The sequence below is a fragment of the Neohortaea acidophila genome (genome assembly GCF_010093505.1).
Source record: "Neohortaea acidophila strain CBS 113389 unplaced genomic scaffold BDY17scaffold_5, whole genome shotgun sequence".
In the NCBI taxonomy this organism is placed as follows: domain Eukaryota; kingdom Fungi; phylum Ascomycota; class Dothideomycetes; order Mycosphaerellales; family Teratosphaeriaceae; genus Neohortaea; species Neohortaea acidophila.
The window spans coordinates 160,382-182,427 of NW_022985514.1; the positions used below are offsets into that span (position 1 = coordinate 160,382).

A 22,046-nucleotide genomic window follows, 5' to 3' on the forward strand; every position below is an offset into this window, starting at 1 on the left:
GCAGCAAAAGCGGTGGAGAGGGTGGGATTGGGAGAGATGGTGGTCGGGGCTGAGCTGCTGCCAAACCCCACCACCCCGCTCCTTCCGTTCCTGCAGGGTCCACCCGCGCGCCTCTTTCCAATTGACCATCTTCCACGTGCTCGGGTTAGTGAAGGCAGCTCAGGGTCCCTCTTCGCCGTGTAGAAGACCGGGCTGAACACACATCTCACCTTGCTCCCCATCTCTCTATCTTCAAACAGCCTCGTGAAATTCCGATTGGACGACTCTGACCCCAGCGGACTTCGAGACGCGCTCCATCGACGCGTCTCTCGCCCAATGAAGGCGATGTGAATGGCTCGACTTCTCCAACCCTGATAGCACGCGACGGGGACGAAGAAACACCATGCTCCACGAAATCTTGTTGGCCCTATCCGGCCACCCTTCACCCTTGTTCGCGGACGACCTCTTGGACGCAGATGGCTCGCACTCCCTACCCCTCTCGCCATCAGAGAAGGCCTTGCTGCGCTCAATCGGCCAGCTTGCCGACCTACACCGGAAGCTGCGACGGCACATCAACCAGATAGCCTCTCACCACACATCAATCATCTGCCGCGCAGTCGCCACATCCATCCAGCAAACCCATTTGCCCAGGTTTCAGGACAAAATCATCCAAGTCGAACGCAAGATCCTCACCAAAGATGCCGCCATGGTCGGCGCATACGACATTGTGCCGCTCGCCGGGGTGGTGGGCGAGTTTGACGGCTGGCATCGGAGGATGGCGTGGTATTGGCGGATTGCTTGCTTCATGCGGCCGGAGTCCGAGTCTGAGAAACAGACTGGCTGTACTGGCGCGGCGTTGATTGACAAACTTCGTGCGGAGCAACAGACTGGATTTCCGGATATCGAACAAACCACTATCGAGCTTAGCACCGTTGCGGAGACGGCGTGGCTGCGACAGGTCGTTTCGTGGGTGTTGTATGGGCAATTGCCCAAGTTTGGAGCAGATGACTTTTTCATTCAATCGAGTTTGGATGATGGAAATGGCGCCACTTTCAACAAAGAGAAACGACTGCTCCCTCAATTCGTCACTGCGGCTACTGCGTCTTCCACCCTCTTCATCGGCAAGTCGCTGGACCAAGTACGGAGATATGCAAGTCGTACCGGCGCTTCACACCTCCGACACCCAACAGGTATGCGCGAGGAAGAACTCCGAGCAACACACCTGCAGCAGCTATCCTCGCTGTCCTTACCACTTGTACCAGCTCAATTCTCCCGCGCCGTCTCCGCCATTCGACTATCCGTTTCGCAGAACATCTTACAGCATCTCCTCCCCATGGACGTTACGCTCCAGCTCCTCTCATGCATCAACGAATTCTTCTTGCTCGGAAGAGGCGAGTTTGCCGTAACGCTGATCAACGAAGCCGAGGCAAGGCTATACGAACGTCAGCGAGGCATGAGCAAACTTTTGCAGCAAGACCCCGTGAAAGCGCTGCAAGGATTATCGATCAAGGATGCGGAGTTGCAGCAAACATTGTCCGCGACGTGGAAGACCCTCGCAGCCCTGGGGGACGATGACAGCGAAGACGACGTCCTCGACTTCGCTCGGAAACATATCACTCTATCCACTCCACGCGAGGTCGGCTCCAGACCATCGACGTCTGATAGCGCACAGGATGCCCCATCCATCGACCTCACCACCGTCCCATTCAACGACCTCCTCTTCCCAACCGCCACAACTCTCAACCTAACCATAACACCGCCCCTCGACCTCTTCATCTCCCAACGAGAAGTAGACACCTACGCAACCATCGCCTCCTACCTCCTCGCCATCCGCCGCGCACACCTCCGCCTCTCAAACCTCTGGCGCCAAAGCAGCGCAAGGCGCGACCACCCCTCGCCAAAATCCCCCCCAACCACACCCCTCTCTCCACACAGCAAGACCCAGCTCGCGCAAAGACGAATCGCAACCCGCAAAGTCTGGGCAACATGTAGCGCAGCGCTCTTCCTCGTGTCCGAAACCTCGGCCTACTTTGAAGGGGAAATCATCAAAGCTTCGTGGGACCATTTCTCGGCTTGGGTGAGGGAGCCTCTCCTCGACACATCACCTGCTCAACGCGATCCGGAAAGTCTGGCGTCTGCTCACCGCTCCTTTCTCAATGCGCTGGCGTACGCCCTCCTCCTTACCGATGTGCCGTACACAAAAGACCTCCGCTCCCTACTGACTAACATCGACCACCTCCTTTCTTTCTTTAATCGTCTGCTGGCATTACAGCAGAAAACCGACCTCGAACGCAACCTTGACGAAGCGTACACAGCCGAAGCAGAAGACCAAGCGCGAATCACACTCGAACTCGACCGTGCGAGGAAGAAAGTCGACAGCGATTGCAAAGGTGTTATTGCGCGGTTGCGGAAGTTGGATCGCGAGAGGATTGGAAGGGGGAGGGTTGCTGTTGGGGAGGGGCAAGTGGAGGGGGCAATGGGGTTTGTGCCGGTTGTGGCTGGGGGGCTGGAGAGGTTGTTAATGAAGTTGGAGTTTGGGCGAGTGGTGGAGGGGGTGGAAGGGGATTTGGTCTGATCCATTCGTGCTGGTATTAACCAATGGATGAAGAAGCAAAGGCCGTACGATGCTGTGTTCGGAATCAAACATCCAAGTCCAATCGAACTTACGCCGATGTCAAGATTGCTGGTGCAGGAACGATATACACCGATGACACGCACGGCCTTGAGACTGCTCTGAGCGTCCACAGATACCGCTTTGCGCATCGTTTAATGCGCATGGTGCGCAGTGGCAAGACAATCAGCAACACTGGTACCACCGACGAGAGGTGGACGGCATGAATGGCGTCGAGCATGCACGCAACAGTGCATGATGGAAAACGACTCCTCACATCGCGAATATATACCTCGCCTCTCATCGGTATAACCAATACTCAACGACCCGCAGTTCTCCCTCACCGATCACCCAAAAATGGACAAAAGCATCCACAACCTCCCCAAAGAGCTCTTCGAAAAGATAAAGCAGCATGCCTTCACATCACTAGCAATCGTCACCGCACCAGTCCGCATTACGGAAGAATGCAAGCCGCCCCAAATGCTGCAAATCAACCGCTCGATGCGCGACCAAGCAGCGTACAACTTCTACGGCAACGGCGCGGTTTTCGGATTCGATGATCTTAACACGCTGATTAGATGGTATGCCAGTTTACCTGCACCGCATCGCGGTTTGGTGGAGAATATGCGCATTACGTGCACGGCTGAAGGGAGACCTGTGAGCTCTGAGTTCAAGGCTTGGTATGCGGCTACTGTGCTTGGTGCGAGGGAGGTGGTTGGGCGCGCGGAGCGTTCGCTTGGAGCGTTTGCGGATAAGATTGATTTTCAGGTTTTGGCGGGGGAGTTGTTGAGTATTGTTCGGTTGCTGCCTAGTGGGTCTGCGAGGGGTAAGTTTCTGGCGTAGATTCTCCGTTACGGGATGAGGAGTGCTGACTTGTTTGTGTAGATCCTGTTGTTATTTGGCGGCCTTCGAGTATGAGGTTGGATTGGGTTGATTTTGAGTGAGGTGGTGTGGATTGTGGGCAGCGCTAGAACTATCAAAGATAATGCAATGGAATATCATCGAATCAGTCTCACATTGCTGTCCCGACGAGCGTTCATTTCACGCGCATCGCATGATGTTGAGCAACAACGGATAGGGAAAGTCGGCATAAGCAGGGCAGAGTAGACGCTGCGGGGCATGTGACAAGGCTGTGCTTCGTCGAAACTCACGCAAGGCTGCCGCGGCTGTTGTTTGCTGCCAGCGTTTGTTCTACTTGACGACAAAAGACACCTGGAGTCTTCATTTAATATCAGTCTTGCTCAACGCACGACCACCATTCAATACAGGTATAGTATACCGTGCGGACATTCACCACAGTCCGTACAACCTGCGCTAGGCTGGCAGGAATGATGTCCATTCACGGCGACTGGAGTACATATACGCTGTTTCTCCTCCCTAAAAACATCCTCTCCTTCCAAGCTACTCACGTGGACCCAGAACCAACTTACCAACTAGCCAATCATGCCGACCGTGGAGATGGACCTGCGTCTTTCGCTCCCATCGACCGGAACGGCATTTGGACAGCTGCCACCGGTCCCCAAAGGGTTGAGACAAGGAGGAGCAATCGCCAGTTTACCTGATGAAGGCCCAATACCCGATCTGCCGCTCTCAACCACAGACGAGCACATCCGAACAATCCACTTCATGTCGCCCGCGCACTTTGCCACCGTGAGACAGAACGTCCTCGCAAACCCACCCCGCACGGTTTTCGTTTACCACGCGTACCGAACGCCGACGGAGCTGGGAACTCAAGCGGCGCGTGACTACTATGGCAACTCGGTCTTTACGTTCCGCGATCTGACAGGCTTGCTGAGCTGGTATTCCGCGTTGCCTGCCCGCCACCGCGCTCTGGTCAAGGACATGCGCGTCGTCAATCTCCGTGTGCCTCGTTTCCCTTGGCACACTGGCTACATGTTGTGGGCGCAGAACAATCTCGTCGCAGCAAGACCGCAAATTGCACACACCGAGTCTTCTATCGGCGCCGACTTCGCCACCAAGGTCGCCTACGAGATCGAATGCGCGGGGCTTCCGATGCGTTGTGTCCTCAGGATGCCAGCCACCGATGCACCCCGACGTAGGCTCGTCACTCCTTTTATCTGCACGCCGTCGCTGACTTTTCTGCCTAGCTCCCGTGTCTGACTGGTGGCCGGTCGATCCACGTGCTGGCGACCGCGTTCAGATCGTCCCCTACAGGCCCCATGCCTCCGCCAGTGGACCGTCTCGATCGTGAAGTACGAGTTTGGGAAATTATCTGCCGCGTTTGCGGGTGACGGGTCTGAGGGTGCCGAAGATGAACGATTGGTGCAGTGAGCTACATCACGAGAAGAGAAGAAGTTGAAGTATGAAAGTGTGCCAGGCTGTCGGGATTTCGGGTTTGAGTGGTGACAAATTCCTCACGCCTCCACGTCTCAAGTTCCAGACATTCCATCATTCTATCCTTCTGCATCTAAACCAAAGGTTGGTACATTACCCTGCGAGCCTGCGCAGCTTCTCAGCCTCGTGAAATGAAGTCGGATGGAGCGTGTCGCTCCTGCCAATGGAACGTCGTACTGGCTAGCACCTCCCCGTACAGACTGAAGGAAAGGACGACACACGCCGCGTGCTGCGCTGCCCTCCTATTTTCTTTCTTTATCTCCTCTCCTCTGCCTTTCCATTCCGCTATCTTGACTCTCTCCTGCCAGCACTGCTGACAACCCTCATCTCAACTCCACTGAATCCACCAGCACTCTTACCCAGCAATGCTCCTCTCCATATCCATTCTCGCGGTGGCTTCGGCCCTGCATACCCTTGCCTCACCCATCTCCAGTCCGCATGTGGTCCACGAGAAGCGCGCCATCACAAGGCACATCCGCGGCTCTCGCATTCCTGAAGATGCCATTATTCCCCTCCGCATCGGACTGAAGCAGTCTAATCTGGAGCATGGGTATGACAAGGTGATGGATGTTAGCGATCCTCGCTCTCCCAACTACGGTGAGTGAGACGGTGTCACGGGACTTCTTTGCTGTTCTGACTCGAGTCCAGGGAAACATTGGACCCTCCAACAAGTCCGCGACTTCTTTGCTCCTCCGCCTGAAGCTGTTGAAGCGGTGAAGCAATGGCTGGTCGACTCAGACATCAAACCCGAACTCATTCAGGTGTCTGAGGACAGAGGCTGGATTGGTGTCGACCTCCCGACGGCCCAGGCCGAGCACCTTCTGCGCGCGGAGTATCATGAGTACTACCCTGGGCGCGATGCTTCCGTCCGGATCGGGTGTGAAGAGCATGTGACAAGATACCTCTTCTTACTTTAAGTCGGCTTCTGACACCTCTTGCAGATACTCTCTGCCGCAGCACATTTCTCAGCTCGTCGACTACGTCAAGCCGGGCGTCAACCTTTCGCCTCCCGCGCAGAAACGATCCATTGTACATCGCGAGATTCCTGAAACGGTGCAATCTTCGCCGGTGGCTGCTTCTGTGGACCCCGTACTTCAATTCTGCGGATCCAAAATGCGGCCGGCTTGCGTGCGTGGTTTATACAACATTCCACTAGGCACTTACAACACGTCTGCGAACAAGCTCGCCATCGCCATGTTCCAGAACTCCCACTACTACCAACCCGATCTCAACGCGTACTACTCAGTCTTCGAACATCGTGTACCGATCGACACGCATCCCGTGCTAATTCCCATCGATGGTGGGGAAGGGTCAACCGAAAACATCGACGACACCTTTCACGAAGCGGATATTGATCTCGAGATTGCCATACCCCTTGTCTACCCCCAGACGACTACCTACTACTCGGTTGGCGACATCCATGCGAATGATTCGAGGATGTCCGAAGAGGATACAGTCATATCGCCACTGCTGGACGGTGCGTTGATCTTCAATGGCACATAAATACTCCAGTACTCCACTGATGCATCCTCAGCGATTGACGGAGGTTTCTGCACTCCGACTGATCACCAGCAAAGTGTGCGTGGATGTGATGAGGCTCCAATCCCCAGAGTTCTCTCTGTGTCCTGGGGTAAGAGGTTGTCCGCGTGATTTGAGTCCTCGTCCTCGACTGACCTAGTGCCAGCGGCCTCTGAGCTAGTCGCGTACGAAAGAGGAGCGGCGAGGAGCTGCCACCAAATTATGAAACTCGTGTTGCAGGGCTCAACAATTGTCGTCGCCAGCGGGGACTTCGGCGTTGCCCTCGATTCGAATCTACATGCAGACAGCCACAACGAGAACGGATGCTACAGCGACAACGGGTCGCCGGATGGAGGAGTCTTCAGTCCTGGATTTCCAGCAGGTTGTCCATACGCTCTCGTGGTAGGAGGCACTCAGCTCCCAGTCAATGGGACCTTGGAAGATCCGGAAGAGGTGCTCAATGTTCCCCTCACTGAGCTTGCCCTCGCTAGCACCAGCGCCCCCTTTTCCAGTGGAGGGTGAGTGGACAGTCGCAGCGCACTGCACAAGTTGTTACCTCGACCACGTGCTGACACTTTCTTAGCGGCTTCAGCAACTACTTTGCCCGTCCCTCGTACCAGGACTCGGATGTGAAGACGTATCTGAGAAAACACGCCCCGGATTATCCCTCATATGAGTACGACGGCTCCGACCTGTTTTCCGGACAAAGCAAGATCGGCTCGAACGGCGGTCTATACAACCGTGCCGGTAGAGGGTATCCCGACGTCAGTGCCAACGGGGCCCACCTGGTCATCGCCTTCAAAGATAGGGCTTTGTTTTCCTCCGGCACGAGTATCTCCGCACCAGTATGGGCCTCCATCATCACCCTCATCAACGAGGAGCTCACGCATGCCGGCTATCCACCTGTCGGCTTCGCGCAGCCGCTCCTGTACCAGAACCCCGATGCGTTCAACGACATCACTCTCGGGTCCAATGGCGGCTGCGGCACGGATGGTTTCCCTGCTTCCCCTGGCTGGGATCCTTCGACTGGCTTGGGTACGCCGAACTATCCGAAGTTGTTGAAGGCTTTTATGGATGCTGCGGAGCGGGCGGCAGCTCGACGAAAGGACTCGCCGAAGAGCTCGTGACTGGCACCACGGCAAGGCCTCGCAACGTTTCTGGTACGTGGCTTCGTGGGTTGGACCGAGTATGGCAGTTTAGCGGCATTGATTGCGAGCACGAGATGAACAGAGCATAGATCATGGACAGTCATTCGAATAATACCCAGTAGTACCATCAACTAGGCCCCGCTTCCGCCACGCCATTGGTACTCTCCAATCCATACTCCTTGGCCACTCGCTCATCTTCTTTCCTCTGCCTCGCCTCCTCTGTTTCTCGCCGGAGCGCCGCTAGATTCCACACATCCCCGTCCTCCGCTCCATCGTCTTCGTCCTCGCTGAGTTGCCAATCGCCCTTCTCGAAGAGCGCACGACCTGTAGCCTCCTTCATCTTCTGCGCCTCCTGCTCCGCAGCCTTCTTATCCAACCTCTCCTGCTTCCATTTCGCGAACGATTCAGGCGTCACAGGCGTCAAAGTGCCGCTCAACTTATGCCGCTCGGATTCCAAGAAATCCTCCAACGTCAACGTCGCCAGCGGACTCTTATCCATCAGCGCCTTCTCCGCCGCGCGCTGCTCTTTCGTCTTGAGCACGAAACCCGCCGGCAGCGAATGGCGATACATGCACTTGTCCCCGCCATTCGGACACTGCCAGAACCACCCGTACTTGCCATTCTCCACCGCCTCGATAAAGAACTTGCACACTTTATCCGTCGTCGTCTTGGGATTGCCGTGCTTGCTCATGACCACCTGGCGCAGCTTCTCTTCGTCCCAATCCGCCATGTCGTCCTTCTTCTTGCCATCCTCGTCGTCGTCCTCGCCGTCTTCGTCTCCCTCGCGCATATCGGTGTACAGCGACTTCTTCTGCGCCTTGCGCCCGACATCCAAGTCGTGACTGAATTTACACTTCCTCCCCTTCTCGCACATCCCCTTGCGAAAAAACTCACACACCACCGTCTTCGGATCAACGCCAAAAGGCACCTTTTGCGTAGACACAGGTTTTCCAAGTAATTCAGCGGCCTCCTTCTTCGCCTGCTCCGCAGCCTCCTTCTCCTTCTCCCGCGCCACCTTCTCGGCCTCCTTCTTCTTCTGCTCCGGCGTTTTGGCCGACGCTTGCGCCTGTGCAATCTGCTTGATTTGCTTCTGCGCCACGGCGCCTCGTTTGTTCTTCATGCCGAACGTCTTGTCTTCGACCGAGGCCTTCTTTTTGGCCGGCTCGTTGCCGCCGGCGCCCTTTTTGGGAGGCATGGTTGCGGTGGGGGTGCGGGGTGTCGTGTGCTTTATGTGTGTAGGGTTTTTGTGGCGAATTATTGCTGCTCGGTGCTCGCGCTCTCAGGTTGTCGGCGAGGGAAAGCTCTCCATTGACCTGCGGCGACGAGAGGGAGTCACGGATGACCTTTTGTCGTTGTGGGTCGTCGGGGATGGAGAGGCACGTGGTGGTGGAAAATGAATGTGAAGAAGACGGAATTCCGAGGAGAGTGATGTCGGTGGGGCTCGGTGGACGTGTGGCGTTGCATGTGGCGTGGGGAAGGTGTGGCGTTGAATTCTGTCCGTGAGAAAGGGACAGCTCGCATCTAACCATGAACCATCGCATGTCCCTCTTGAAACCAACACTCACCAGCCATTGAATATTCCCAACCACAAAACCATTCTCACCCCTCAACCACCCTCCGCCACCCACCATAACCCACTCCCTGCAAACCAACCAACCACGCAACACACCAAAACCCCCCCAAAATGATCTCCGACGACAACCTCTACACCCTCGCGCAGTCCCTCGGCCTCGCAGCAATGCTGTTGATAGTCCTCTACCACTTCCTCGAAATCAACGCCAAAGACGGCGCGAAGACGACGCCGCTGAGCGCGGAGCGGAAAGCGGACGCGGTGCCGGGGAAGGCGCGGTGATGGGCATGGCGGGAGAAGAAGGGGGATTTGATGTTTGCATTGATGGGGCGGATGAGGGGGCATGCTGGGCTGCTTGTTGTGCAGTTTGGTGGCATTGGCGTGGGATGGCGTTTATAAAGGCTTGTGGAGTGATTTTGGGATGTATGTACAGGGGATACAAGGGAGATGGGTGGGTTGCAAAGTGAACGCGAGACACCCGACTGCTGCAAAGCACGGCCAGCGGACACACACTACAAGAGGAATCGAAGGAGAGCGTGACACGGAAAGGTCAAACGTGTTAGCCACACCAGCGCGATGGCCAGTGGCCTTCCCAGCAGTCTATCATCAAGACCCAGGTCTAAAAAGCGCATCAAGCGCAATTTCAACGCCCGCTCATGCAACCATATCTCAACCGTATCGTCATATCATGCCCTGGGTATCATGCCGTTCCCGTCCTCACTGATCCTCATCCTCAATCACATCCTCGAAGTCCTCGTCATCCAGAAACCCCTTCCGCCTTCCTTCATCCGCGAGTACACAGCCCATGCGATCCAGCACCACGCCTACGACTCTCTTCTGCTCTTCCAGTTGTTTAAGTGGTGCTTCGAGCATGTCTCTTGTCGCGCGACTGCCTGGCCCTGGTGTAGTGCTGGGCGAGATGATGGGCGTGACGCTCCGGCCATCTCTGTCGAGGAGATAGGAAGGGATGGACTGCGCGTCGCTTGGGGTGGAGTAGCGGGTAGTAGACAGATCTATACAGAGCGAAGAAAGAAAAGCAGTCAGTTGGGCTTGTTCAACATGTTCGTCCTCTACAACAAGTATACACTTCTTGTCTACAATGGGTCAGGAACACCGGGAGACGCAAATTCACTCACCTGCCTTGGGCCCGTCGCCCAACTTCCACCTCACGGCCGCGAGATGCTCCTCGTCCACATGAGCGAGCCAGTCTTCAATGCCGTCAAAGGACAGCACTCTCCCTTCCGCTCGCTTTTCCGCCCCACATCCTTTCCACCAGCACTCGAAGCGCTCGTCGCCTTCTCTCGCAAGGCCATGCACCTTGATGATATGCTTCTTTAACGTCTCGAGATTATGCAGTTCCGTCTTGCACTTGTTCCAGCGGCACTTGTACACCTGGTACACAGGCTGCAGCACGACGTCCTCTTTCTTCGCTGATCCAGTTGTGGGTGTAGAAGTTGCAGTCTTCTTACGACTAGGCAAGGACGCCACGCCTTTCGGCGGTAGGCCCTGCGCTTCACGCGAATGGATGCTCTTCTTCCACCCGAAGGGACGGCCTTTCTTCTTGAACTCGGTGCCGTCTTCGGCGAATCGCCGGAAGGCAGAGTAGCCGACGGGAGGCATTTCGCCATTCGTGGCCGCCGGGGTGGAAGTCGCAGATGCTGAGCGGGAAGTGTGGTGGGATTTGGAAGGTCGAGGCGCGTGGTTGGAAGTTGACGATGAGTCGGTCGCGCCAAGCCGTGGATGAGTCAGCGTGGGGTCAGTGCCGAGGTCGTACACGAGAGGGTTGTTCGAGCCTGGATGTGGTTTCGCGGGGCGATGTTTCCGCGACATCTCTTCGGGGGATGCATCGCGGTGTGTCGCATCCTCTTGCTCTTCTTCCACCTCAGGATCAATCACATCCCACTTGATCGTAGCCAAATCACTCCGATTCCCCAAGCCCCCTCCCAACCCATCACCTCCATGCATATCCCCACCATGCTGACCCAACAACTTCTGCATCGTAGCCAGATGCGCATTCAGACCGCGCATATCCGGGTGTCGGCCGGTAGCTAACAGCACATCACGCGCAATCGTCCGGGAATCATAGCGGGACTTGCGCGCCACGCGGTCGCGCATAATCGGCTCGACGAGCATCTTGCCCCTGAGCCGCGAAAGCTGCTGTTGTTCGAGTGTGGGGCCTTTTGGCTTGACAGGCTGAACAGGCTGTGGCGGTGGAGGTGGAGTCGTGTTCGAGGGCAGAATGGGTTGTGACAGAGCATTGGGACCCTGAAAGACGAGGGTCGTACCACCAGGCGAGAGAACCAATGGTCCGCTGTAAGAACCACTTGGACGGTGTTGCGCGACAATGCCATTGTGATTGCCATTCGCCAAAGACAGTTTCTTTGCGGGCGGCTCGTCGTCCGATTCCTCGGCAGTCAAGTCCACCAGGTCCCCAAAGGTACGCTTCCTTGCCGCCTCCTCCTTGTTCGCAGGGGGTCGTGGAGGTTCCGCGGGCTTGAATTCGGGTTTGACCTCCGGTGGCTGAGATTGCGATGCAGCTCGATGACTACGGGCAGGCGAGAATGCAGGCGAGTCCATACCTGCTTTGGCAGCCTCTGCCAAAGACAGCGGAGTGGTGTAAGCCACGGTGTGCACCCCACCATGCTGAACCGGTGGAGACATGGCGCTAGAACTCGCGCCAACCGGTGTTGCAGCAGTCCTCGCCGTTGGTTGTGTTTTGCTGCCTCCTTCCGGTACAGCCTTCAGCAACTCCCTCGCCAAGGCAGTCCGCTCGAATCTCAACCCCATCGCCTCGAGTGCTTCACAAAGCTGGACGTAGGATGGGTTTCTGTCCAGCAGTTGCTGCACCGAGTCAGTCGTAATTGTGCTGTTCGCATTCTGAGGCTGCGTGCGGAGCCACGATGCGGCCGCATTCGCTATAGCGCCCTTTTTATGCGGCAGCCAGAGAGTGGTGGCTGTCTGGGGGTTCGCAGGGGGCACAACGGGAGCGGTGTTGACGATCGTGGGTGGCTGAACCTGTGGCTGCTGAGGAGTCACAGCCGCTACAGCCTGCGGCACAATCGCTGGTGGATTGGATGAAGCTGGCGGCGGTGCCGATCCTCTGCTGGCCGGTGCTGCCGCCGGCGCGGTGACTTTCTGCAGAGCAGGCGAAACGCTCGCAGGCTGCGGTGACTGTGACTGTGCCTGCGCATGGGTCCTCCTCTCTTCCTCCCATAGCCTCGCAAGCATAGAAGGATTCTTCGCATTGAACTCTCGCATCTTCTGAAACATCGCTCTCATCTGCGCCTCTTCGTCAGTTTCCTGAGGAGCAGATCCTTGTTCAGGAGGAGCCGGGCTCTGCGCGGGAGCAGCATTTGCTGGCCCGCTGCTCAATCTCTTGTCCTCGCGAGCTTTCTTTCGCTGTTCAACCTTCTTTTGTGCCGCCGCCTTCTTCTTCTTCGCCTCTTTCTCCTCTATCCGCCTCGCTTCCTCTTCGGCCTTGCGCCTCTCAGCTTCTACTCGCTCTTCTTCCGCCTTCTTTGCAGCGTGCTCCACCTGCTCCGCCTCGTGTTGCCGCTTCTTCTCCGCTTGCTCCGCCTCATATCTGCGCCTCTGCTCCGCCTCAATTTGCGCCTTGCGCTGCAGCTCGGCGCGATTGTCGTAGACTTGCGACGGATTGACAGTGGTAGGTGGTGGTAGAGTGGAGTCGACAGACGCGCTCTGCTCTCGCGGTGCGGCGTGCTGCTGCGTTGCAGGGGCCATTTGCGGAGAGGGCTGGAAGGTATTGGAGCTCCTGGAGTTTGCCTGTGTCGTCTGTCGTTGCGCTTGCATCGCTTGATTTAAACTATTATAGCGTGGAGGCTGACTTTGCTGCTGCTGTTGCTGTTGGGCGTAAGCCGTCGGGTAGGACTGAGAGGGAGGGTTTGTCTGCGCGCTCTGATACGCAGATGGCCGTGCAAACGTATTTGAACTCCTCTGGCTCTGGCTCTGGTCGGGGAGATTCGAGCGTCCGAAAGTGCTGGACTGTTGAGTATTGCCATACGTAGTTGAGTTCGAACCAGAGCTTTGCCAGGCCGGGGCCTGATTATCCTGAATGCTTCCACCGGATCTGTTCGCAGATGAGCGGTACGGTTGGTTGCTCATACTGCTCAGAGCTGCAGCGGCATGACTCGCACTGCTATTCGAGCGTTGCCCAGTATTCGGCCCATACTGCTGAGTGTCGTTGTAGGCGGTACCGCCATACTGGTAGCCAGCAGAGGCGGTGGAATTGGCAAAAGAGGTGCTTGAGGAGTTCGCGGGCTGATAGGTGTAGCCAGTCGGCTGATGTGACTGACTTCCGACGGGATCGTAGTAGTTGGGGGGCTGTCCATATCGAGACATTGTCCCGCACTACTCTCTCCTCCCTCATGCTTCTCGTCTGCGTCGTGAGAAGTGAATTCTTGGGGCTGGGCAAGTGAATGGTTTCATGATTGAATGCGCGCGGATTCAGAAGTGATCCGAAGCAGCGCATTCGTCATATGGTATGAGTCCGAGTGACTTGCTGGACCAGCACGTGAATTCCGAAATGTTTCGTGCCGCGACATTAAATCGCGTCGGCGGTGATGCAGAGCGCGAGCGGCAGACGACGAGACGATCGTGTGGTTTCCCGAGCCCGACTCGCGAAGCGGCGGCGATGCTTAGGCGCCTGAACTCTAATCCACCCCCGACGGCAACTTTGCCGAATTTCGCGCCAAGACCACACGCAACTTCTTCAATTTACACCCAAGCAACGCCGCAAGCAGCAACCTCCACGATTGCAACACCCACGTCCACCCACCGTCGCCAGCCACCATGACAAAAATCAACTCCAGCCTGCACTCCAGCCGGAGAAAGGCTCGCAAGGCACACTTTGAGGCCCCGTCGAGCGTGCGTAGAACGATTATGAGCGCTCCGCTATCCAAGGGTATGCTTTTCTTGAAAAGTCCGATCGACATCAAAGGCTTTTGCTAACAGGGCTGCAGAACTCCGAGAAAAGCACAACGTACATATACACCTCATCGCTCACTGACCCTTCGCCATACTAACATGACAACTCCCCAGGTCCGCGCAATTCCCCTCCGCAAAGACGACGAAGTCATCATCAAGCGCGGCAGCAACAAGGGCCGCGAAGGCAAAATCACCTCCGTCTACCGCCTCAAATACATCGTGCACGTCGAGCGCGTCACCCGCGAGAAGTCGAACGGCCAGAGCGTGCCCATCGGCATCGCACCCAGCAAGGTGGAGATCACCAAGCTGAAGATCGACAAGGACCGTGAGAACATTCTGGAGCGGATTAGCCACGGGCGGAAGCTGAACAAGGACAAGCGGGAGAAGCATTCATCGTGAGCGGAGGCGATGGATGAGGAGGTGGACGTTCTTGTGGGTTCGAGGTGCTGAAGAGCTGGCTGGCGGATGCATTTCGGCGCTGCGGCGGGATGGAATGGCATTGTGGACGTCACGTCGCTCAAAGTAAGACACTCGAGAATCTCTTTTGAAACAATGACCCAACAGATCATACCATTCACTTCCCCGCCTTTCCTTCCGTGCCTCACCAGGCCGTGTGCTGTTCCCCGAGAGTACTCGCTAGATTATCTACTGAGCAGCCCAGCACCATGGCTTCGAAGTTATACGACTAGCGAAGATCGAGCCCCAATGAGGACACTACACCGCGTCCTTGCTCGCCTGCAGAACGCTCTTTGATGGATTATTCCGATGAGATTAGTGTTTTGATGGTGAGAGACATATCGATGTTTCGCTTGTGCTTGTGGACTACGTTGAGTATTATCAAACTATTCTACCATTCGAAATCTCGCCTGCTTGAACATCCTCGTCTCACAGTCTCTCTTGCAGCCTCGCCCATTTCCCATCTACACCCTCGGTAGACACGGCGTGGTAGCTTGTAAACGACCAAAAAACATCCGCTTTTGCTAAGCTTGCAACATCTCGCCACGTGCATGATGGCTGTCAATATGGCAAGTAGAAACAATCCTTCCATACCGTATCGCCTCGGCTGCTTTGAAGAAGAAAGAGAAAGGTGTGGACGTGGTTGGCGAAAATCCTCGGCTTCCCATCCGAATGCGAATCCGAAGTTGTCGCTCTCGCCCCACCAACGCCCGCTGTTTATTGCTTGGCAAAACATGACCCTCGACTTCCGCGTCTAGCCTGCACGTGCCTTGCATCTTCAACTCACATCTCTACAACACACCGTCGCCGTTCCGATCCCCCTCGAGCTCGCCGTCAAAATGCCCAGCATGGACTTCAATCCGCGCATGAGCATCGCGCGCAGCTCACAGCAATCCAGTCAACAAAAGAAGCAGCAGCCGGGGGAGGATGAATGGATGCAATTGGTATGCGCCGCCTTCACCAGTACAACAGCATCAACATACTGACTTTGCCCCAGCCCGATAGAGAAATCGCCGGATGTATAAGTGACATCGGCATCAACTTTACCGTCGAAGACCTCCGCAAACCCAACCCGCAGCAAATCCAGAAAATCTTCGAATGGTTCGCCGAGCTGCTCACAAACACCACGCGCGAGCTCGTCGCCCCGGCGATGAAGGCCGCGGCGGAGGACATGTGCGGCGACGATGCCGACAAGATCTTCACTGCCGACACGCGCGAGCTCATGGGCTTCTTTATCACCATGCGCAAGTTGCTGCTGGACTGCGGTATCAAGGACTTCACCTTCTCCGACCTCTACCGCCCTACGCATCAACGATTAGCGCGCATCTTCAGCTACATCATCAACTTCATCCGTTTTCGCGAATCGCAGACTGCCGTTATTGACGAGCACTACAATTCCTCCGAGCGCATCAAGAACTCCATCGAGGCCCTTTACCACTCGAATCAGGAGAAGGAAGAGCAATTGGAAGAGATGCAGCAAAATCGGAAGAACGTCGAGCAAGCCATTCAAGATAAAGAGAAGCGCAACCAAGAGCTCAAGACGCGATTACTACAACTCAAGAGCGCGCAAGAGCAAGTCATGGAGAAGCTGGAGAACGTCAAGGCCGAGCAGGCGCGACTCAAAACTCTGCTAGAAGACAAGACGACCAACGTGATGAACACGCGACAGGAGGCTAGGAAACTCCGTCCCTACACCGAGCAATCCCCCGCCGTGCTGGAGCATGCGCTCCGCGAGCTAAGTTCCAACTGGAACGGCGACCGCGCGGAAATCGACCGGCTCGACAAACGCACGCGCGCCCTGCAAACGAGCTGCGACTCCTTCACCACGCTGCAATCCGAAATCTCCGCCCTCACCCGCCTGCTCACAGACCTCGAAGGCGAACTCGCAAAAGAAGACGACGAGGCGCTCTCCGCGCGCCGCAACCGCGACGCGCTTATGGACAAGAGCAACCAGGTGCGCGAGGTGGAGCGGGAGGAGAAGATTCTGCGCAAGTTGCTGGAGCAGTGGCAGGCGCGGACGGAGAAGTTGCGCAAGGATGCCGCGGCCAAGGCGGAGAGTGCGACGCTCAAGATGGAGAGTTTGCGCGCGATGCACAAGGAGCTGCAGGCGGAGCGGCGGGATAGGAACGAGGAGGTGGAGAAGCGGCGGATTCGCATCGAGCAGACGGAGAAGAAGGTATGTTTGGTCTTGCCAATTGTTGTGATAGAGAGGTTTGTGCTGACTTGTGGTTGTCCAGATGGCGGATCTGAAGGAGAACATCGAGCATGAAGTGCAGAGCTCGAGGGAGGAGTACCTTCGGATGGAATCGCACATTCAGCTCTACATGCGGGAAATGGAGCAGAGCATTTGAGCGGGATTCCACGCTGGATTAATGAATTATGGGAATTGCGGCGAGAATGGTCGAGAGTCGAATTCGACTGTCCATCCACGGTGTGCGAAGATGGTTGTATGACCATTGGTCCGCACACTCTCGCGGGCCAGGATGAGGACTGCGGCCTCCTGGGGAGCGCCATGTTGTATCGGTCTCTGCGCGAAGAGGAGAGATCGTACCAAATGGCCGCAAGCACTTGATCGCTCGTCGAGGTACATGATAACGCAGCGAAAGGAGGGAACTCAAGCTGGCTTCTTGGCGACGTTCGCTCCACCACCGCCTCCATCTTTCGCTCGTTCATTCCTCCATCTCTCCTGCTCAGCAAGCAAGTCATCCTCCTCTTCTCCTTGACGCGCCGCCTCCTTCCTCACCACCTTCGCAGCAGCTTTCTGCTCAGGCAACGCCCCCGCCAACCTCGCCTCCTCCTCCCACCCCTTCCTCTCCGCCTCATCCAGCTCCTCCTTCCGCTCAATCCACCGCTCCTGCACATCCCTCACCTCCAACTTCCCACCCCACCCCTCACTCATCGCCTGCGCCCAAATACTCGCCTCATCCTCCAGCGTGCGCCCGCTCTCATCCGTCGCCCTTGCGCCCGCAAACACATGCCCGCTCGCGCGATCGATAGCCGCCAGCAAGGACGCCATGGACTGCTTGTCCTCCACCGCTAGCGTTTCGAAGCCCACAAGTCCGAAATCGGAGATGAGGTCGATGATGGCTGTGTTGAGCGCGGACCACTTTTCGTTGTTGCTCGTTGAGGACGCGGCTTGCTCTGCTTCTAGCGAGGGGAGGAGGTAGTGGAGATTTTGGACTTCGGTGTAGAAATCCAGGTTGAAGGGGAGGTCGGCGCCGCCTACGGCTTTGAGATTGTCGAGTTTGGTTAGGACGTTGACTTTGGGATTTATCGTGTTAGTTTGGGGAGTGTGGATGTAGATGGATGAGGTGGAAAGACGGACTTATTGGGTAAGGGAGATGGAGCATTCCTCTTAGACAGAGGAGAAGACTGCTGAGGTAGAGGCTTGGGCGAGTAAGCACGACGGAATCAAGAAGTTGGATGACGACGATCTACTATCATCTCAGTCAGTAAAGGCCTGAGTCGAAGATATGGGGAACCGGAGCGGTATCGTACTCGATAGCCTAGTTTCTCCAGTCTGTGTAGGATGCGCGGAAGAGCGTCGTGATGTGTCGTCAGTTCTGCTTGGCCGGGTGGATCAAGGAGAATCGTCTCTTCTAATCTGTCGTTAGCACGCACTTGTAATACACAAAATCAGTTGAAAGATTCAGACGAACCGCAATCCTCTAATCGCTCCTCCAGCCAGTCAAAGTTCGCCTCCAGCTCCTCCATAGCCCATAATGTGCCGCCATTCGGCCCCAGTTCTTCCCGATCCATCACCTCCTCAACATTGACGAGCTCTCGAACATCGAAAGCGACGTGATATGGGATATTGTCGTTCGCTGGGTCCAGATTTCCCACTGAACATGGTCGGTTGATGGCTGTTAGGAACTGTTGTAGTCCGTTGCAGAGGGTGGATTTTCCGGAGCCTGGAGGGCCGATTGGTAGGAGGATTGTGCCCATATTTCCCTGCTACCTCCGTTTGAGGCGTTGTCTATGGTTATTACAAGAGACAGACATGAAGTGAAGTGTTAGGTGGCGAAGAGTGAGGCAAAGAAAGACTGGGACTGGCCGGTCACAGAATTTGCCCTTCGCCGCTCGACAACAACTACACTCCATTGTTGATCGGCGCATAGACGGGCCAGAAAGAAGGATTTTTGAACGGCAACATGTCAAACCCGTACGAGCTCCCCGACGCTCCATCAGACATCATCTCCAGCGTTCAGTTCTCCCCAGATGGATCGCGAATCCTGGTCGGATCCTGGGATCAACGAGTCTCAATCTACTCCAAGCAGGACGGAGGAACCTTCTCACTACAACATCGCTTCCTCAGCCAGGCACCCGTCCTGCACGTCTGCTGGGACGACCAAGGCAAAAACATCTTCTGGGTCGGCCTAGACAGCGACGTGCGCAAACTAGAAGTCCGCGACGACAGCACCAGCTCGCAGCAGGTGATTCTCAGCTCGCACGAGGAAGCCAGCAACAAAGTCGCCTTCAGCGCGCAGCATGGAATCCTCCTCTCCACCAGCTGGGACGGCACCATGCACGTCCACAACCCGCACACCGGCGCTTTCGTCCGCATCCGCCTCGCTGCTAAACCCTTCGCTCTATCCCTCTCTTCCGCCCGCGCCGTGGTCGCCATGGCGGAGCGCAAAGTCGCCGTCTACGACCTCATCGCTCTCAAACAACTCCTGGAGCAGAATGGCGGCACCACTTCCGACCAGACTATTCACGAAGTCCAACCTTGGCAGGAACGAGAGAGCAGTCTGAAATTCATGACGCGCGCTATCGAATGTATGCCGGACGGCGAGGGGTTCGCGACATCTTCCATCGAAGGCCGTGTAGGCGTCGAGTGGTTCGATCCGGATTTCAACAACGATAACAAATACGCTTTCAAATGCCATCGACAAACGACCAAAACGGTAGACCAGGATGGCGCAGAGAAGGACGTGGATATAGTGTATCCCGTCAATGCGCTAGCTTTCCACCCCGTTCACGGGACGTTTGCGACGGGGGGAGGGGATGGAGTGGTGGCGCTTTGGGATGCAAAAACGAAGCGGAGGGTGCGGCAGTATCAGAAGCTGGGCGCCAGTGTGGCTGCCATGGACTTTTCGCCTGATGGGAGGAGTTTGGTGGTGGGCATTAGCCCTGGGTTTGAAGATGGATCTGAAGACGAGGAGGTTGATCGGAGTCTGATTCGGGTGGTGGTTAGGGAGTTTGCGGAGGGGGAAGCAAAGGCCAGGGCGGCGAAATGAGGAGCGCTGCATTCTCTCTTCGATCCTTAAGTCCGCTCCACTGGACTGAGGTCTTCTGAACGGATCACTCAGGCGCACCGCCTAGCTGGCCGCTCTTGGAAGACGCAGGGGAAAGACACAGCAAGTCCTGCCTGCCCTGCCAACACCATTCAGCCGACACTCTACACCCGCCTCGACGTTCAAAGCATGCAGAGACCCCACAGGCTCACAAATGTGCTTCGAATTGAGCAGCTCTGCAGTGAAGTGAATGGTAACGCTAAACGTGGACTGAAGACACAGTGACAATATCAATCGTATCATCTCATCCAACTCTCTTTTCCCTTCTCTCACAAAAAGTAATCCGCCACCGGCTTCTTCGCCGGCATCCCCCGACTATCCTGCGGCGCGGCATCAAAAACCCGATACCGCCTCCCAGGCCCCATATGCAGCTCCCGCCTCTGCTCCGCCAACGGGCCTCCACGCGATCTATTCGCATCCCCGTTCGACCGCGCCGCATACCCCGCATTCGACCCGTCTTCCCCCAGTTCGAGAATGGCCGCCACATTTCCGCAGCGATAGCAGTAGTTTGGCGCGGACCACACCGTCACGATGGTGCTGTCGAACATCTCCTTGAAGCCCTCCATCACCAGCTGATGCGCGCGGCAGATGAGGCTGAGGTCGTTGCGGTGGTTGAAGCACTTGACGATATCGGCGCCGAAGAGGAAGCCAGCGCCTCGTGGGGAGAGACCCCAGCCATCTATGTCATCTGGGTCTGACCACAGGAGGTCGCACATTGCGCCGTCGTGCGGCACTTCTTGTTTGCGGTCTAGGAGGCGGATTTTGTCGATTTTGTCGATGAGCGGACTTAAGCCGCCGTGCACGCAGAGGACTGCGCCGGTGTTGGTGCTGTTATTTGTGCTGGAGGCGGCGCCTGTGCCTGGTGCGCCGGTCCGGGAGGGAGCTTGGGACGGAGATGAAGGATTCTGAGAGAGTTGCGAGAGGTCTTGAGAGCTGTTGGGCGTGGCGCGGGTGAAGCGGTTGAGGATCTGGCCTGCAGAGTTGAGAATTTCGATTTCCAGCTCTTCGGAGGGAAGGGTGGATTGCGAGGCGGGGTCGGAGAAGGGGGCGTCGGAGGGGGCGAGGTCGGTGGTGGCGCCGATGACGAGCGCGCCGAGGGCGAGGTGGTCGAAGACTTCGCAGCAGTACCGCCATACGTTGGCGCTGCCGTATTTGCGTAGGCATTCGTCGTAAAAGCCGTAGACCATTGTGATTTGTCTTGATTCGTGATTGCCGCGGATCAGCGTGATTCGGTCCGGGTAGCGGACTTTGAGGCAGAGGAGGAGAAGAAATGATTCGAGGGAATAGAAGCCGCGATCGACAAAGTCGCCTGCGCAGTGTCAGAAAGCAAGTATGGGAGGAGCAGTGGCGAAATGGATTGACTGACCCATGAAAAGATAATTCGTGTCTGGGACATCACCACCCACGCGAAATAACTCCATCAAGTCATGAAATTGGCCATGAATGTCGCCGCATATCTGGAAATGAGATCTGGTCAGTCTTGAAGTGTTTCCCGTTGTCCATGCAGGCATCGCCTACCGTAACCGGCGCATCCACGGTGACCACATTCCCCTCTTCAATCAACAGCTCGCGCGCCTTGTAGCACAACTCTCGCACTTGGTTCTCAGGTATCGGGCGGCATGCTCTTAACTGCGCGATTGCTCTCGAAGGGTGTTAGCATGGGGAAATATGCGTTTGCGCCGAAAGGTGTGGCGGGGAGTTGTACTTGTCTAGGTCGCTCATTCTCTTGCACGCGCCACTCGGCGCTGGCTGGGTGGATGCTCGCCCAGCCTAAAGTCTCGATGTATCGCCGCCCTGATCTCTTGCGCGTGTGTGGAAGGAGGCGCAACCTGGTGGTTTCGTGGATAATCGGAGGGGGTTGCTGCTGAGATGTTCGGTCGGAGGTGGTGTAGCGGAGAGTGCAGCTAAGGGGGCAATCCTAGCTTCGCAAGTGGACGGATAGTGTAGTCTGCGCTCTGACTTGTGCCGAGGAGGAATACTGAGAGGGTCAATAGTGAGGAGGGCATGATGTCGCGCGACCCAAGACGCTCTGGACGTCGCTCACGGACCAAATTTAGAGTTAGTGGAACGGGAACAGTCAGCGGGAAGTCCCGGCCGCCGCTGACCATTTGCCGTTATGGGCCTGGCCCGGAGCGCGGGGGACGACATGTGATCGCCAATGCTCGACGGTC

The 22,046-nt window shown here is 56.4% G+C and overlaps 12 protein-coding genes across 12 annotated transcripts; 8 read left to right on the forward strand and 4 right to left on the reverse strand.

Moving 5' to 3' along the window:
* Positions 1 to 56: 56 nt before the first annotated feature.
* BDY17DRAFT_138574 (gamma-tubulin complex component protein) lies at positions 57 to 2,751 on the forward strand. The gene has a single exon (XM_033729485.1). It carries the CDS (start codon positions 383 to 385, stop codon positions 2,552 to 2,554), a length of 2,172 nt encoding a protein of 723 aa, XP_033589514.1. The 5' UTR covers positions 57 to 382; the 3' UTR covers positions 2,555 to 2,751.
* A 196-nt stretch (positions 2,752 to 2,947) lies between these two features.
* BDY17DRAFT_323717 (uncharacterized protein) lies at positions 2,948 to 3,534 on the forward strand (the record flags this gene model as incomplete). Its single annotated transcript, XM_033737069.1, has 2 exons — positions 2,948 to 3,416; positions 3,476 to 3,534. 2 exons carry the CDS (start codon positions 2,948 to 2,950, stop codon positions 3,532 to 3,534), a joined length of 528 nt encoding a protein of 175 aa, XP_033589515.1.
* Positions 3,535 to 3,846: 312 nt separating this feature from the next.
* On the forward strand, positions 3,847 to 4,985 carry BDY17DRAFT_296529 (uncharacterized protein). Its single transcript, XM_033733462.1, has 2 exons — positions 3,847 to 4,646; positions 4,699 to 4,985. Exons 1-2 carry the CDS (start codon positions 4,034 to 4,036, stop codon positions 4,800 to 4,802), a joined length of 717 nt encoding a protein of 238 aa, XP_033589516.1. The 5' UTR covers positions 3,847 to 4,033; the 3' UTR covers positions 4,803 to 4,985.
* BDY17DRAFT_296533 (peptidase S8/S53 domain-containing protein) lies at positions 4,965 to 7,708 on the forward strand. The gene is made up of 6 exons (XM_033733463.1): positions 4,965 to 5,542; positions 5,594 to 5,831; positions 5,887 to 6,422; positions 6,480 to 6,575; positions 6,630 to 6,981; positions 7,047 to 7,708. Exons 1-6 carry the CDS (start codon positions 5,311 to 5,313, stop codon positions 7,588 to 7,590), a joined length of 1,998 nt encoding a protein of 665 aa, XP_033589517.1. The 5' UTR covers positions 4,965 to 5,310; the 3' UTR covers positions 7,591 to 7,708.
* A 30-nt stretch (positions 7,709 to 7,738) lies between these two features.
* On the reverse strand, positions 7,739 to 8,806 carry BDY17DRAFT_250616 (translation machinery-associated protein; the record flags this gene model as incomplete). Its single annotated transcript, XM_033731089.1, has 1 exon — positions 7,739 to 8,806. One exon carries the CDS (start codon positions 8,804 to 8,806, stop codon positions 7,739 to 7,741), a length of 1,068 nt encoding a protein of 355 aa, XP_033589518.1.
* A 339-nt stretch (positions 8,807 to 9,145) lies between these two features.
* BDY17DRAFT_296537 (uncharacterized protein) lies at positions 9,146 to 9,827 on the forward strand. The gene has a single exon (XM_033733464.1). It carries the CDS (start codon positions 9,296 to 9,298, stop codon positions 9,461 to 9,463), a length of 168 nt encoding a protein of 55 aa, XP_033589519.1. The 5' UTR covers positions 9,146 to 9,295; the 3' UTR covers positions 9,464 to 9,827.
* Positions 9,828 to 13,798, reverse strand: BDY17DRAFT_296539 (uncharacterized protein). Its single transcript, XM_033733465.1, has 2 exons — positions 10,318 to 13,798; positions 9,828 to 10,194 (listed from the first exon to the last, which is right to left on the reverse strand). The coding sequence occupies exons 1-2, from the start codon at positions 13,538 to 13,540 to the stop codon at positions 9,899 to 9,901; spliced, it is 3,519 nt and encodes a 1,172-aa protein (XP_033589520.1). The 5' UTR covers positions 13,541 to 13,798; the 3' UTR covers positions 9,828 to 9,898.
* A 133-nt stretch (positions 13,799 to 13,931) lies between these two features.
* Positions 13,932 to 14,971, forward strand: BDY17DRAFT_296541 (translation protein SH3-like domain-containing protein). Its single transcript, XM_033733466.1, has 3 exons — positions 13,932 to 14,102; positions 14,161 to 14,180; positions 14,240 to 14,971. Exons 1-3 carry the CDS (start codon positions 13,991 to 13,993, stop codon positions 14,522 to 14,524), a joined length of 417 nt encoding a protein of 138 aa, XP_033589521.1. The 5' UTR covers positions 13,932 to 13,990; the 3' UTR covers positions 14,525 to 14,971.
* Positions 14,972 to 15,429: 458 nt separating this feature from the next.
* On the forward strand, positions 15,430 to 16,932 carry BDY17DRAFT_250825 (Nuf2 family-domain-containing protein; the record flags this gene model as incomplete). The annotated part of the gene is made up of 3 exons (XM_033731110.1): positions 15,430 to 15,525; positions 15,579 to 16,757; positions 16,819 to 16,932. The coding sequence occupies 3 exons, from the start codon at positions 15,430 to 15,432 to the stop codon at positions 16,930 to 16,932; spliced, it is 1,389 nt and encodes a 462-aa protein (XP_033589522.1).
* Positions 16,933 to 17,195: 263 nt separating this feature from the next.
* On the reverse strand, positions 17,196 to 18,526 carry BDY17DRAFT_250596 (uncharacterized protein; the record flags this gene model as incomplete). Its single annotated transcript, XM_033731085.1, has 4 exons — positions 17,196 to 17,842; positions 17,907 to 18,015; positions 18,080 to 18,185; positions 18,237 to 18,526. The coding sequence occupies 4 exons, from the start codon at positions 18,524 to 18,526 to the stop codon at positions 17,196 to 17,198; spliced, it is 1,152 nt and encodes a 383-aa protein (XP_033589523.1).
* Positions 18,527 to 18,601: 75 nt separating this feature from the next.
* Positions 18,602 to 20,115, forward strand: BDY17DRAFT_296546 (nuclear pore complex subunit). The gene has a single exon (XM_033733467.1). It carries the CDS (start codon positions 18,733 to 18,735, stop codon positions 19,816 to 19,818), a length of 1,086 nt encoding a protein of 361 aa, XP_033589524.1. The 5' UTR covers positions 18,602 to 18,732; the 3' UTR covers positions 19,819 to 20,115.
* BDY17DRAFT_296548 (Metallo-dependent phosphatase-like protein) lies at positions 20,116 to 21,888 on the reverse strand. Its single transcript, XM_033733468.1, has 4 exons — positions 21,581 to 21,888; positions 21,394 to 21,517; positions 21,242 to 21,332; positions 20,116 to 21,184 (listed from the first exon to the last, which is right to left on the reverse strand). Exons 1-4 carry the CDS (start codon positions 21,595 to 21,597, stop codon positions 20,145 to 20,147), a joined length of 1,272 nt encoding a protein of 423 aa, XP_033589525.1. The 5' UTR covers positions 21,598 to 21,888; the 3' UTR covers positions 20,116 to 20,144.
* Between the last annotated feature and the right edge of the window lie 158 nt (positions 21,889 to 22,046).

Bases quoted from the DNA above. Each gene is read 5' to 3' on its own strand.
- BDY17DRAFT_138574 (XM_033729485.1), top strand. From the start codon at position 383: ATGCTCCACGAAATCTTGTTGGCCCTATCCGGCCACCCTTCACCCTTG.
- BDY17DRAFT_296529 (XM_033733462.1), top strand. From the start codon at position 4,034: ATGCCGACCGTGGAGATGGACCTGCGTCTTTCGCTCCCATCGACCGGA. The intron at 4,647-4,698 runs GTAGGCTCGTCA...TTTTCTGCCTAG, and splicing joins AGCCACCGATGCACCCCGAC to CTCCCGTGTCTGACTGGTGG.
- BDY17DRAFT_296533 (XM_033733463.1), top strand. From the start codon at position 5,311: ATGCTCCTCTCCATATCCATTCTCGCGGTGGCTTCGGCCCTGCATACC. The intron at 5,543-5,593 runs GTGAGTGAGACG...ACTCGAGTCCAG, and splicing joins TCCTCGCTCTCCCAACTACG to GGAAACATTGGACCCTCCAA. The intron at 6,982-7,046 runs GTGAGTGGACAG...ACACTTTCTTAG, and splicing joins GCCCCCTTTTCCAGTGGAGG to CGGCTTCAGCAACTACTTTG.
- BDY17DRAFT_296537 (XM_033733464.1), top strand. From the start codon at position 9,296: ATGATCTCCGACGACAACCTCTACACCCTCGCGCAGTCCCTCGGCCTC.
- BDY17DRAFT_296539 (XM_033733465.1), bottom strand. From the start codon at position 13,540: ATGTCTCGATATGGACAGCCCCCCAACTACTACGATCCCGTCGGAAGT. The intron at 10,195-10,317 runs GTGAGTGAATTT...CGCTCTGTATAG, and splicing joins GGGCGACGGGCCCAAGGCAG to ATCTGTCTACTACCCGCTAC.
- BDY17DRAFT_296541 (XM_033733466.1), top strand. From the start codon at position 13,991: ATGACAAAAATCAACTCCAGCCTGCACTCCAGCCGGAGAAAGGCTCGC. The intron at 14,103-14,160 runs GTATGCTTTTCT...ACAGGGCTGCAG, and splicing joins GAGCGCTCCGCTATCCAAGG to AACTCCGAGAAAAGCACAAC. The intron at 14,181-14,239 runs GTACATATACAC...ACAACTCCCCAG, and splicing joins AACTCCGAGAAAAGCACAAC to GTCCGCGCAATTCCCCTCCG.
- BDY17DRAFT_296546 (XM_033733467.1), top strand. From the start codon at position 18,733: ATGTCAAACCCGTACGAGCTCCCCGACGCTCCATCAGACATCATCTCC.
- BDY17DRAFT_296548 (XM_033733468.1), bottom strand. The intron at 21,333-21,393 runs GTAGGCGATGCC...TCTCATTTCCAG, and splicing joins CCGTGGATGCGCCGGTTACG to ATATGCGGCGACATTCATGG. The intron at 21,185-21,241 runs GTCAGTCAATCC...GACACTGCGCAG, and splicing joins CACGAATTATCTTTTCATGG to GCGACTTTGTCGATCGCGGC.